Raw genomic sequence first — 13,181 nt, forward strand, 5'->3', positions numbered from 1 at the left:
CGGTACACAACTATATCATTTTTCTACATAGTCTCCATTTCGTTCAATACAGGCCCTCCAGCGTTTACGAAGTGTATGGATTCCTCTAGAAAAAAATTCTTGTGGTTGTCTGCGCAACCACTCATGCACCGCCTGCTGTATCTCTTCGTCAGAACGGAACTTCTTTCCTCCCATCGCCTCTTTGAGTGACCCAAACATGTGGTAATCACTTGGGGCTAAGTCTAGAGAGTATGGCGGATGTGGAAGACACTCAAAGTGCAAGTCTTGGATTGTTGCAACTGTTGCACGGGCAGAGTGGGGCCGAGCATTATCATGTCAAGGACACCTCTAGTCAAAAGTCCACGTCGCTTTGATCTGACTGCAGGTCGAAGATGATTCTTCAAGATTCTTCACTGATCAAAAAACGAATTACAGAACGTTATTCTTCTTTCGTGCACGTAACTAGTGGAGCAGCCATTTTCAAATTGGCACTGTGATGGCGATATGTTTGTCTGCATTATACTACCACCTATAAGATACTCTTTATATCATTGGTAACATGTCTGCCAACTTATAGGACAATGGCGCGATATTTCGAATTTTTATCTCAGTTTTACGGTTTTCATTTGACTCACCCTCGTACAAGATTTCGTAGCAACTCCTTTTTGTTACACATTCCACAACAAAAGTTATCCTCATAAAGTTTCACTTCTTTTCAGACCACTGACCATTTTTCTATCTCCAACACAAATTAAAAGGCTTTAGTGTTTCTCTCAAATGTCGGCACGGCCGCCATATCGGTATCGGTCTACTGGTAGTAGGTAATTCACAATTATTCGCTTTTTTCAGGGATTTTTTGCAGAGATTTCTGTGCAACTTCGTGTGAACACGAAGTTGCACAGAAATCTCTGAGTTGGCTGAGATGCAACGGTGAACTCACGCACTAAAGTCGCATCATTCTCAGTGACGGTCGCATCCATCCGAAGCGCCCACTGAAGTTAACTTTGTCCGTCCGTCTGTCCGTCCGCATATAAATATTCAATAATCGCTAAACTGGATTTTCATGATATTTGGTATCCAGGTTACGCCACTGGAAGCTAGCCCAAGCTCTCAGTTTCGATATCCCATTTTCGGTAATACCAACGTGACGGATATTCAATGTCGTAAGCTGGCTCCAGTACCCATGATCCCCTGTGACAAGTGATTACGTCATCGCCCTAAAGCATATAATAATTCGAGAATGGCTAGATAGATAATAAAATTTGGCATGGACGATATGACATCGGGGGTTATACCACATCCGTGCTTTTTCAGTTCCATACATCAAATAATGCCAACGTGAGTCGAGAGAGGATTATCGATTGTGATGACATTACTCATGATCCTCCAAGGTGACGTCATCACATGGAAACCACGGTTAACTTGGGAAACACTGTCGTTACTTTGTATTAATAATAACTTTCATTCATCGCCCTGAAGATGGAGGCAATAAGCTACTCCGACACCATCTGTTCTTTTCCTCCATGGATATCAAGGCATGTACCATGTTTCACAGTATTTAATTTAAATTCTGGCAAATGCGCTAAAACTATCAGGTAATGTGTGTTTTTGATAACTTGTTCATATAAAACGAGGCGAAATCAATGATGTTAGGGAGATACTTCGTGACGATGTAGGTGGATGCAATGGCTCAGGACAATTAATGTTCAAAGGTGGCTTTGATAACAGTGGCGTTGGATGTATGGGCTCTGTCAGAACAGTGTAAGACACGACATAGAACACTCAGCACCTCTCAGAAGAAAACTTGAGAGATATTAGCGCACTGATAAACTTGATACCCGCCGGTCAAAGAAGTAACTAACTAAAATTTCATACCAAGATTCAAAATTAACTCTTTCTCATTAAAATGTTGCTGATAATTCTTACTTGTTAAAGTTTAGTTTCTTGTGAGTTTGTTCAGCGTAAACCATAGCAGGATGATCGGTCACAAACTAGTCAGATGAGTGGATTGCGTCGCTGAAGTTTGAAGAAATGTTCGTACTGATTTCGCTTTCGACCGAACCAGAGTATCTGTTACCGGCATTGTATAGAATGCCTAAAGTCAGTAGGCAAAGTATGAAATAAATCGTAATGTTAATATTGTTTGGTTGTGTAAATTAAAATTAATCAAAGTCGATTGGGCAAGCTGTCAAGATGGAGGCTGTGCAAGATAGTCGCGAAAACACTAAGCTACTGAATCTGAACCTAACAAAGGTTTTGAGAATTTTAAAAAAGTGTTTTATTTACTAACCTAACCTAACAAATGTTTTGAGAATTTAAAAAAATTGTTTTATTTACTAACCTAACCTAACAAAGGTTTTGAGAATTAAAAAAATGTTTTATATACTAAGCTAACCTAACAAATGTTTTGAGAATTTAAAAAAAGTGTTTTATTTACTAACCTAACCTAACAAATGTTTTGAGAATTTAAAAAATGTTTTATTTACTAACCTAACCTAACAAAAGTTTTGAGAATTTAAAAAAAAATGATTTATATACTAAGCTAACCTAACAAATGTTTTGAGAATTTAAAAAAAGTGTTTTATTTACTAACCTAACCTAACAAATGTTTTGAGAATTTAAAAAATGTTTTATTTACTAACCTAACCTAACAAATGTTTTGAGAATTTAAAAAAGTGTTTTATTTACTAACCTAACCTAACAAATGTTTTGAGAATTTAAAAAATGTTTTATTTACTAACCTAACCTAACAAAAGTTTTGAGAATTTAAAGAAAATGATTTATTTACTAACCTAACCTAACAAATGTTTTGAGAATTTAAAAAAGTGTTTTATTTACTAACCTAACCTAACAAATGTTTTGAGAATTTAAAAAATGTTTTATTTACTAACCTAACCTAACAAAAGTTTTGAGAATTTAAAAAAAATGATTTACTAACCTAACCTAACAAATGTTTTGAGAATTTAAAAAAGTGTTTTATTTACTAACCTAACCTAACAAATGTTTTGAGAATTTAAAAAATGTTTTATTTACTAACCTAACCTAACAAAAGTTTTGAAAATTTAAAAAAAATGATTTATTTACTAACCTAACCTAACAAATGTTTTGAGAATTTAAAAAGTGTTTTATTTACTAACCTAACCTAACAAAGGTTTTGAGAATTTAAAAAAAGTGTTTCATTTACTAACCTAACCTAACACATGTTTTGAAAATTTAAAAAATTGTTTTATTTACTAACCTAACCTTACAAAAGTTTTGAGAATTTAAAAAACTGTTTTAAATTAAGTTTTTGCAAATATAAAAGATAAAATAAAACTATATAAATCGTATTATAGAAACTTCTTTGTTATATATTTGCCTAAAGAATCATACATTGCCTAAAAGTTCCAGGCATTTTATAAAATGCCTGGGCATTCCATAGAATACCTGAATTTCATACTTTCCCTACTGACTTTAGGCAGTCTATCCATTGCCGGATTTCAAAGTTTGCCCGTTACATATATACGAGATTATGAATCACGCTGTGTAGAGCTGGCAACGAAATTGCAATCTGTCACACCGAGGTCACTTCATCAGAGGCGCCACTTCAAACGGAATGCGAAATGTTGTTTGGAGGCGCGATATTGGTTTACGCTGGAAGTATCACTCAGAATTAGTTTAAATTACTGATCGTACGAAACGTCCAGTGACATGAAAGTAACGCAGGGCAAGTGGGCACAGCGCGAACTTTCTTTCAAAAAGCGAATCAACGCGTCAGGAGAGAAAGCAGAAGCTGTGCGATACTTTCGACGTGAAGTTCCTCGCAGGATTAAAAAAAAAACCCATCAAATCTCTTCGTGACTTTCTTCAACTGCCAGTCTCGTTTCCACGTGAAACAGCTTGCAGTTATCAATCTAATTTGTTCATAACAAATTAAAGAGAATTTCTCGAGAAAATTTCCTTCACTTGTTGAACTGGGTCTTTAAGTAACAGTATGTTTTTTGGTATTAAAACATTTTTATTTTACGTTTAAAACCATTCTTTAAAATGGCTTCCCGGTGAAGGTGACATACTGCCTGTTTCATCTCAGTAATTTCTAATGAATTCAGCGTCCGTTGACTCTACATAGTCTGAGCTACTCGAAAAGTGTCGTTAAATAAACTATAAATAAATAAATTCAAGCGTCTCAGTCTCTAAGCGTTAGAAATATCTGACACGAAGTATTAGAAGTATTTTCAAGGTTTCTTTCTAGAATCGCCTTCCACGCAGACATTTCTCCACCCATCCTCCTGTTCTTCCCCAACTTTATCGCTTTCCTCTTCGATCCATCTCTCTCTCGTTTTTCTTCTTGGTGTGGCGTATCCGTCACAGACTCCCCCTTCCAGCGTTCTCGTACTAAAAAGTCTTTTGCATTTAAATAAGACATCAGTTATGTCTTTGATTTCCATCAGCTTCTTTTCTCCTTGTATATAACTTAATACTGGAACATAATCCTTCGTGTTAGATCCAAGTATCTTACACTTTGCTGCACAATTGTCTTTAACTTCTCTAATTTTGATATTCGCAGGTGACAAGTAATTTTATTAAGTTTTCTAATTTCTAAGAATAATATTCTTCGAGTAAGCAAATATTCAAGAACATAACCACAACATGACTCATTACGTAATAATTCTTTACCAAGCTTTCTACAGTTAAGAAATCGAAGTTCTGCACTAGAAACATAATTTACTGTTTATTTACGTTGTTGAATGACTATTTTGATTTAAACTTCAGTACCAGCTGTTAATACAATACGAAACAGAATTCTACTCACCAAGAGGTATTAATTGTAGGTTGCATGCAATTAGACACGACTAAAAGTTAAAGTTAACAGCTGAAGGACACGTCATTGAACCTACGCAGATGAACGTCGCAGTAAAATTACTTTCGAGTTTCACAGTAACAGAATTTTCCTTTAAAAATCCGAATAAATGTGTTCTTTTCTGGAAAGACTCAACTATGGAGCTAGCAAGAAATTATGGGTATAATTGCACGAGAGTTTCATTCCGCCATGCCTGCGTCTTCACCTAAATTTTTTTCAAATTATTACGGAACTAAATGTTGACTCTTTCAACTTTCAGCAAAACAAACAATTGGAGGAATTTATAAAACCGAAAGTAATGCTACATCGAAGACCATCAAATCCAAACAGGGAGTCAGAAATCAAATGTTTTCTTTCGCTGTACTCCACGTCAACTCTTAAATATCCATGCGGATAAAATGGAACAAGAGGAAAGGATTTAGGTCTAATATGAATAACGAAAAACGAAGGAGACAAGAAGTACACCCCGAAGAACGTTAAGTAAGTACTTCTCGTGTGTATTGATCTGGGATTGAATGGAACTTGTTGTGGTACCAGAAGACAGGGAGCTGCTACGTGCAGCCGTGATTGGCATCCGGCTGCGATGATTCGAGCAACAGCAGCCTAAGTCCACGATTACATGAACATATTTCCACCTAAGACTTTCGCTATTTGATCCCAGGAACCGGACTCTGAAGAGCGAGAAAAATAATTTTAAACCACGCCCGTTTATCCACGATATTTTGTCACTCGTTAAACTGGGAGGAAGGAGTTCTTAACGCGATGGGGTTCCGAAGTTATCCGAGATGGAAAGAGAGATAGATGAGAGATTGGTTTCTAAAATGTTTACCCACCCTCTAACAACAACGTATTTGGACGTCGTGTAATGAGCATTTGCGAGACCAAGAGATTAAGGAATGAAGACAATTAAACAACGAGGAAATTCAAAGCTTGTGCTTTGTCCTTGGTGATACCGGCTTAATTAGATGATTAAAAATTAGCTCTCGGCACGAAATGAAAGTATTACACAATTTAGAAAGCGACGCCTGACGGATGGCGCGTCACACTCGGGACGAAGTCGTAATTAGTTCATGACCACATCGAAAGGGAAATTTACAAAAATATTGTTGACACATTTGAGTTATATCAGTTTCTCAAGGGAGATCACATATACGAGGTGCGATCGAAAGGTTTCCAGACTGCGCGTATAAAAACCCGTACACTTATCTCAGGTATTAAATTCATCCATCACCCTCGAAGTAGTTCCCCTGGGAGTGAACACAACGATCCCAGCGCCGCTGCCAAGCCTGGAAGCATCCCTGGAAATATTTCTTTGTCAGCCTGTCAAGCACCATCTGCGATTCTGCCTGAATATCTTCTATCGTCTCAAATCTCCTTCCCTTTAGCTGAATTTTCATCTTTGGGAAGAGGAAGAAGTCACACAGAGCTAAGGAGGGTGCGGGATGACGGCCATGGTGTTTGAGGCCAAAAACTGCCGAACTTTGAGGGCGGTGTGCGCTGGCGCGTTGTCATGATACGTCGCATGTGGAGTTCTTCCTTTAGAATCAGCTGACAGGTCCCATAGCCTATCCCAACAATGTCGCACAAGTCGTTGATGGTACGACGTCGATCTTCGTGAATGGCCTGCCGAATATTCGTAACATTTTCGGGCGTTGTGCTCGAAGATGGTCGTCCAGAACGCTCGTCATCACCGACAGAGGTTCGGCCACTTTTAAAACGTGAATGCCACACAAAAGTTTGTGCACGACGCATTGCATTTCATAGGTTTTCGTAGCCGTTTTGGCGAGTCTTTGGCAAACTTTGATGCACACGCCATTCCGAAATCGCAGGAGGGTCGGTGTAATGCACTACCAAAACGCCCGTAACTAAGAAACAAATGCTAATTCGATGATGCCGGCTGGCACTGATTCACTATGAATGTAGGCCGCACCCCCTAGCGGCAGAAGCTCGTACTACATCCGGTTCGCCCTCTATTGATACAGTCTTGAAACTTTCCGATCGCACCTCGTATCAGAGCCATAAGCTGGTTTGTTTTCACTTACAGATTTCGAAGGAAGTTATTTAAATTCCGTATTTTTCATGTCTTTCTGAGTTGCATCCATCATCTACGAGGCTAACATTAAAACAATCTGAAGCGACTGCTGACAACAGTGATAAATGGCCAGACACCATTGCAGGACATTTGTTGTTGTTGTTGTTGTTTGTGAAGCTCCGTTTGTCACCAAGTAACAAACAATGCAAAAAGATGACGAGGACTGGAAAGGGTTCCTTAAACGTCTGAGACATCTGAAACACAAGACGATTTCTTGGCTAGCGTAAAACCTCCCTTTAGGGTGCCACAAGGAAGAAGGGAGAAAAAATAGGGAACGAAAATAGTAAAAGATATACAACTATCAGCGTCGTAGGTTCTCTAATGACTGTCGTTTTATAACGAAAACATTCTACGTGGGGCACGTTGCATGTTTCCATATCGTAATGCAGGTGAGCCAGAAAGGAAATGTCATGTCGTACGAAGATCTGCACTTGCCGAGAAATGTAACAAAAGACCTACGACGTAAGAGTTTTGGACGAGAAGTGTGGAAGAACTGCGTTGCCCAATGATACGTGGTCCACTCTTTCCCTCATCATGTCTGTCGTGTAGTCTACAGAAGAAAATGGAATGAGGATTGCGCATAAGGTCTGGCAGTGTCTCATCTTCGACGCCACATGCATATTCAAACATGTCTGCTTTATTCTGAAGATCAGAACTACTGCCATACAGCAAAACGTAAAATATTGATTTAAGACAGAAACCAGACAAAAGTCAGTCATAATATCGGCGTTTCCCCACCCACAAAAAGTAATGAATACGCGTTTCTGTCTATTTTTTACGTTTCTGACGGACAGAACGACCTTTGGCAGAGAAGGCAAGATGAAACAGAAAATCGGGAACTATTTCAACGTATGGCAGATAGACTGCGATGAAAACACAATCCCTGTTCTACCGGGAATCGAACACCGGTTGCGCAGCGCATACTTAGCCTAATCGCATATTGCCAGTGTAATCCAATCAAAGAGGATGATATATCAGTGTAGTCTAAGAGGGTAAAGGTGCCGAATATGACAATAATCCTTCATATTCAAAAAAATAAAAGACTTGACATTCATTTCACGTCAAGTATAAGAAATTAAAATCAATAAAAATCAACGAGAAACTTTAAAATTGAAGAAATTTAACATACACTTGCTTCCAAATATGAGAGCCATATCAATGTGCCCATGAAATTTAAAACTATTTTATTTTTAATATATTTGACAAAAAACAAAATATCAGAAGTTCTTGTATATTAGTTGCTGTTCGTGTTGGAGACACACAAAGGGGACCGAGAGCCCCCACAATGCCTGAGACCCCAGCGGCAGCACTCCAGGCACTGAATCCATTGTTCTCGACGCAGATGTTGGGAGCAAGGGTAAGTCAGAATAAAGTTTAGTGTCCTCATTACCGCCAGTTCAATCGAAACTTTCAGAATTCACTGAAAATTTTTGTAAGTCGAAATTTTCGGTATCAGAAGAGAATCTTTTCATGTTTTCTTGACTACTGCTTCATTTTTGCAACAAAACTTTTCATTTTCCTGCTGCAGATCGCTTTTGGCCTGGTACAGCTTCTCCCTAGACTCGCCAGTGAATTATCCTCATAAGGAAAACAGATTATAACAGCGGTACTGCCACCCCCAAGTTCCTTATCTTGCCCAGTCTTTCTTTGCACCAAGCGACAGAGCTTTGATGTCAGACTGTTCAACGCGAGAGCTTGAAGTTGGCACAGACAACTTTAAGGCTGCAGGCTGAAGCTGGATGATTACTGCATCTTGATGTTCAGCCTCGCCGTGGTCACGGAAGAAGTCAGACATCAGGTGACAGAATGTGTTCAGATTCTGCCAGCGCTCTTAACAGCAAGCTCAAACATTTTCTAACACAGGGCGGCAACCCAATTTGGATTAACACCGAACCACGTCTCCTGACAGTAAGCTCAAACAGTTTCTAACACAGGGCGGCAACCCTATTTGGATAAACACGGAACCACGTCTCCTGACAGTAAGATCAAACAGTTTCTAACACATTGTGGCAACCCGAATTGGATTAACACCGAACCACGTCTCCTGACAGTAAGCTGAAACAGTTTCTAACACAGGGCGGCAACCCTATTTGGATAAACACCGAACCACGTCTCCTGACAGTAAGATCAAACAGTTTCTAACACATTATGGCAACCCGATTTGGATTAACACCGAACCACGTCTCCTGACAGTAAGCTCAAACAGTTTCTAACACAGCGCGGCAACCCTATTTGGATTAACACCGAACCACGTCCCCTGACAGTAAGCTCAAACAGTTTCTAACACAGGGCGGCAACCCGATTTGGATTAACACCGAATCACGTCTCCTGACAGCAAGCTCAAACAGTTTCTAACACAGAGCGGCAACCCGATTTGGATTAACACTGAATCACGTCTCCATCTCTTGCTTTTAACAAGTTTTCAATGGAAGCTCTCGCACTCTGCACCCCACGTTATCAATTCAGTAGAAAACAATAAATCGCGATATAATGTTTTCTACCCTTCTCAATGTGTGTGTGTGTGTGTGTGTGTGTGTGTGTGTGTATAATGTCCATTAAGAACCGAACATCACAGGCTCTTCACGAAGTTTAGAAAATTGCCAAACGCTGCAGTAAAAATGATCGTTTGCATCCACCCAGAAGAGTGAAAAGCAAAATAGAACCTGCTGGCGACCCACAGCCAACAGCTCCAAGATATCCCATATTAGACCCAGCAGACACTGAAAAGTAAAACGGAATTGGGGTTCTTGTTGGAGGTGAAGTCAAATTAGTAGCAGCACTTCCCTGTACTTCTTTCGAACGATTTTGTACCGTATAAATTATAATTTGCCTCACTGGTGACAGCAGCGCTCAAACTGAAAGTTTAAAGAATCTTAGATTTAAGAAAGTTTAAGCAGCGATGTTTCACACAGCAAAGAGACTACACTCGGGAGATAAATCAGCACTACCATGAGGTCGAAAATTAACAGATGCAGCGTTCAGTATCTAGCTTCTCAGATCAGGCAAGGTCTCACATATTCTGGTTGAGGGGTTCTCAAACTTTATCGCTGGCGTACCACTAATTATAATGTAACACATTATATGTACCACTAACCAAATGCGTTCAGGGAAAACTTATCTATGTTAATATTATCTTTTGAATTTCTTACTTAGTTCGCGTACCACTCAACATTGGCTCACGTACCACTAGTGGTACGCGTACCATAGATTGAGAAACGCTGTTCTGGTGCATTATATCTATATTATGACCAAGAAAAATCCTGTTTGTGTCAATTATCCTTAGAATACAGTTTCTGTAGGCACGAACTCTTAAGTACGTTCTACTTAAGGCGCAACTGAACCGGTCCTCGCAGGGTAAACGTGGCTCTGGTGCGATGCTGACCACGCAGTTTCTCTGAGCACTGAAGATTAACAGCAATGTCTGGGGCTTTGCTCTCATGTCCGAATTCTTTTTGAATAGCGTGATGCTATGACACAACTTACTACGCAAACGAAAAATCACAGACACGTTGGAAATCTTAATAGAATTGGAAAGTACCTGAGAAACGTCAGTGATCTTGGTAAAATTAAATATTAAGAGTATGCAGACTGGAAAACTTTACACATAACGTCTGTCATTTGTCTCCCAGTTAAGGGAAACCCTCGGTTAAAAGATACAAACAAATATTATCATTTAACAGCAAGGGCCCACAGGCACAACAGACTTGCTGTTAGCCGACCGAACTTCACCTTTGGGGCGTGGTTTCAGTGACGCAGACGAAGGGAAGGAGTCAAGACACGTCGGGAATTCCACGATATATAACATTATTTTTAGCGGTTATTCTTTGTGATGATGGAACTTGGTTGAGGCAATAACATAAGAAAAAGCACACCAATGCTGTTTACGTGAAATGTCTAAGGCGGATGACTGTATACTAATCTGAAGATAATACGAGGGCGTTTCAAAAAGTAACAGCAAATTAAATATTTTGAGATATATAATTTAATTAGAGATACAAATGATTTGTCATTTTTCTATATAATCACCCTCGTTTTCAATACACTTCTCACACCGTTGGGCCAATTTCTTTATTCCATCAGAAAAAAATGTTTTTGGTTGTGTCTTCAGCCAGGAATGCACCACTTCTTTGATCTCGTCATCATTCCCAAATCAAAGCGTCCTTCAGGAGTCCAAACACACGATAATCAGAGGGAGCAAGGTCAGAGATGTAAGATCTGAAATCTCAATCTCCGAATGGTGTCGAGAGTTGCAGCAGCCGTGTTGAGGGCGTGCGTTATCATGGATGACCGGAGCGTCGGTCATCACGGATTGATGTTTGCCCATTTTTAAACGCATCTACCCACTCGTACTCTTCTCTCTCCAATGCAGTCATCTCCATACTGTTGCAGCATTCTTCTATGAATTTCATGAGGCTTCACACCCTCCGATCACAAAAATCTGATAATTACTCGCTCCTCCTCTACGGCAGTGGTATTCAACCTGGGGTACGCGAAGACATCTCAGGGGGTACGTGAAATTTAAAAAAAAAAATTATTTTATGATAAACACTGATTAATCTGTAATGTAATGTATTTAATTTATTTTAGATATAGATTATATACTATGTATAACTTGAATTATACACCAACAACTTTGGGGGGTACGAAGTTGAAGAGAAATTATATCTGGGGGGTACGCGAACAACAAAGGTTGAATACCACTGCTCTACGGTGCAAACAGCTAAGGGCGCCGCCATTTTGTATAGGCATCCCTTCCAATTAAGCACGCCACGCCATCAATTGGGCAGTGCCAAAACCTTCTCTAGGAATGTATCTTCCCTGCGCCGGAGTTTGAAATGCCTGGGGTATTATTTTCGTGAAATATTGCCAATTTGCTGTTACTTTTTGAAACGCCCTCGTACATACCCAGAATAAGTCAAGAATTTTAATTCAATAGGAATAAAACCTTTTTAAAATAACACGCTGTCAGACGTTTGATGCCCACACATATCAGTCGTGACACTCCTACACCATTTCTGTCGCTTCCTGGAAGAGGAAGACAAATAAGTTGTTTTGTTCCGTCTTACCTTAAGTTCACGAAGTGAGCGACGTGGTGCCGATATTGACGGTCTGCGCGTGGTCACCACTCTGGATGGAGAAGTGCCGGTATGAGATGTACTCCTGGGGCAGAGGCTGGTCGCGCTTGCTGGAGGCGCGCTGCTTCTTCAGCTTGAGGTAGCCGAGAACGGACACCAGCACGATGAAGACCACGAAGCCCATGCAGCTGCCCACAATGAGCCCCAGGCGCCGGGTGAGGATAGAGCCGCCCTCAGGGAGACCCTCGCCCACAGACGCTGCCTCGAGCGTACGCACCTCGGTGCAGCGGGTGGACGCGGAGTCGCTTAGCAGAGGGTGAGTCATGTTGCCGCCTGTCGCCCAGTTGCCGAGTCCCACAACGCAGATGAGGTAGAGAGTGTCTGGCGAAAGTTTGCCCAGCTTGACGGTGCGGGAGCCCCGCTCCAAAAGCTTGCCGCGCACCTGCACCGACAAACCCAGTGACACCGGCAAATGGCACCTCGATAATGACTTACTCATAATACATATGGCTCCCTTTTGAATTTTTAATGTAATTAAGCCGATGACAGCTGCCTCAGGGCGTAGGGCGTGTACGACGTTCACTGTTTTACTTGCATATATTAAATCTTGTCCGTCTAATCACAATAATTCTTATTAAATATTAAAATATTACAATAATTAACATTTAAAATATTTAAAATATTAAATGATGTTCTTTATCGAAATATTCGATTTACATTAGACCATCATTTTTCAAGTTTCACGACGTTTCAGTTCCTAAAAGAACCATCCTCAATAATATATAATTATAATATATATTATAATATATAATTATATAAAGCTTCAAAACGATAAATAATCCAAATACAATTTTCATACATTATGCTAGCGTACATTTTTATCAGATTTTTACCAGATGTAAAATGATGTTCTTTTTCAGATTTTTATTCCATTTTTAATAACACACTCGATGTTGTTCTGTATATATATACATCATGCTCAATTTGACTTTAGTGTGGGTGAACGTTTTGTTGTTTTTGTATCAGTCTGTAAAGTAAATAACATAAAGGTTAAATGAATATTAGTAAAATAGAAAACAAAGTAATATATATTGAAGATAATTTTTGAAACATACCAGAAATGTTGCAGAGGAGTTACATATGTCTGGAAGTTTTGCCGTGTTTTGACTGAACTGTGTTCGTTGTGGATTGCGGT

General features: G+C 39.6%; 1 protein-coding gene across 10 annotated transcripts in view; it reads right to left on the reverse strand.

The window, feature by feature from the left end:
• LOC110834417 (uncharacterized) overlaps positions 1-13,181 on the reverse strand; it is a 206,668-nt gene that overhangs the window by 13,214 nt on the left and 180,273 nt on the right. For all 10 annotated transcript variants that reach the window (XR_015535049.1, XM_087348499.1, XM_087348497.1 and 7 more), the window contains one exon: positions 11,978-12,428. Coding sequence is in view for 9 of the 10 variants with exons in the window: in XM_087348499.1 (XP_087204625.1) it covers positions 11,985-12,428 (444 nt within the window). In the remaining variant the exon portion in view is untranslated. The remainder of the gene's footprint in view (positions 1-11,977; positions 12,429-13,181) is intronic.

This window comes from Zootermopsis nevadensis, unplaced genomic scaffold (genome assembly GCF_977971745.1).
Source record: "Zootermopsis nevadensis isolate Lab colony 2312 unplaced genomic scaffold, Znev_1.0 Znev_ptg000013l, whole genome shotgun sequence".
Classification (NCBI taxonomy): Eukaryota; Metazoa; Arthropoda; class Insecta; order Blattodea; family Termopsidae; genus Zootermopsis; species Zootermopsis nevadensis.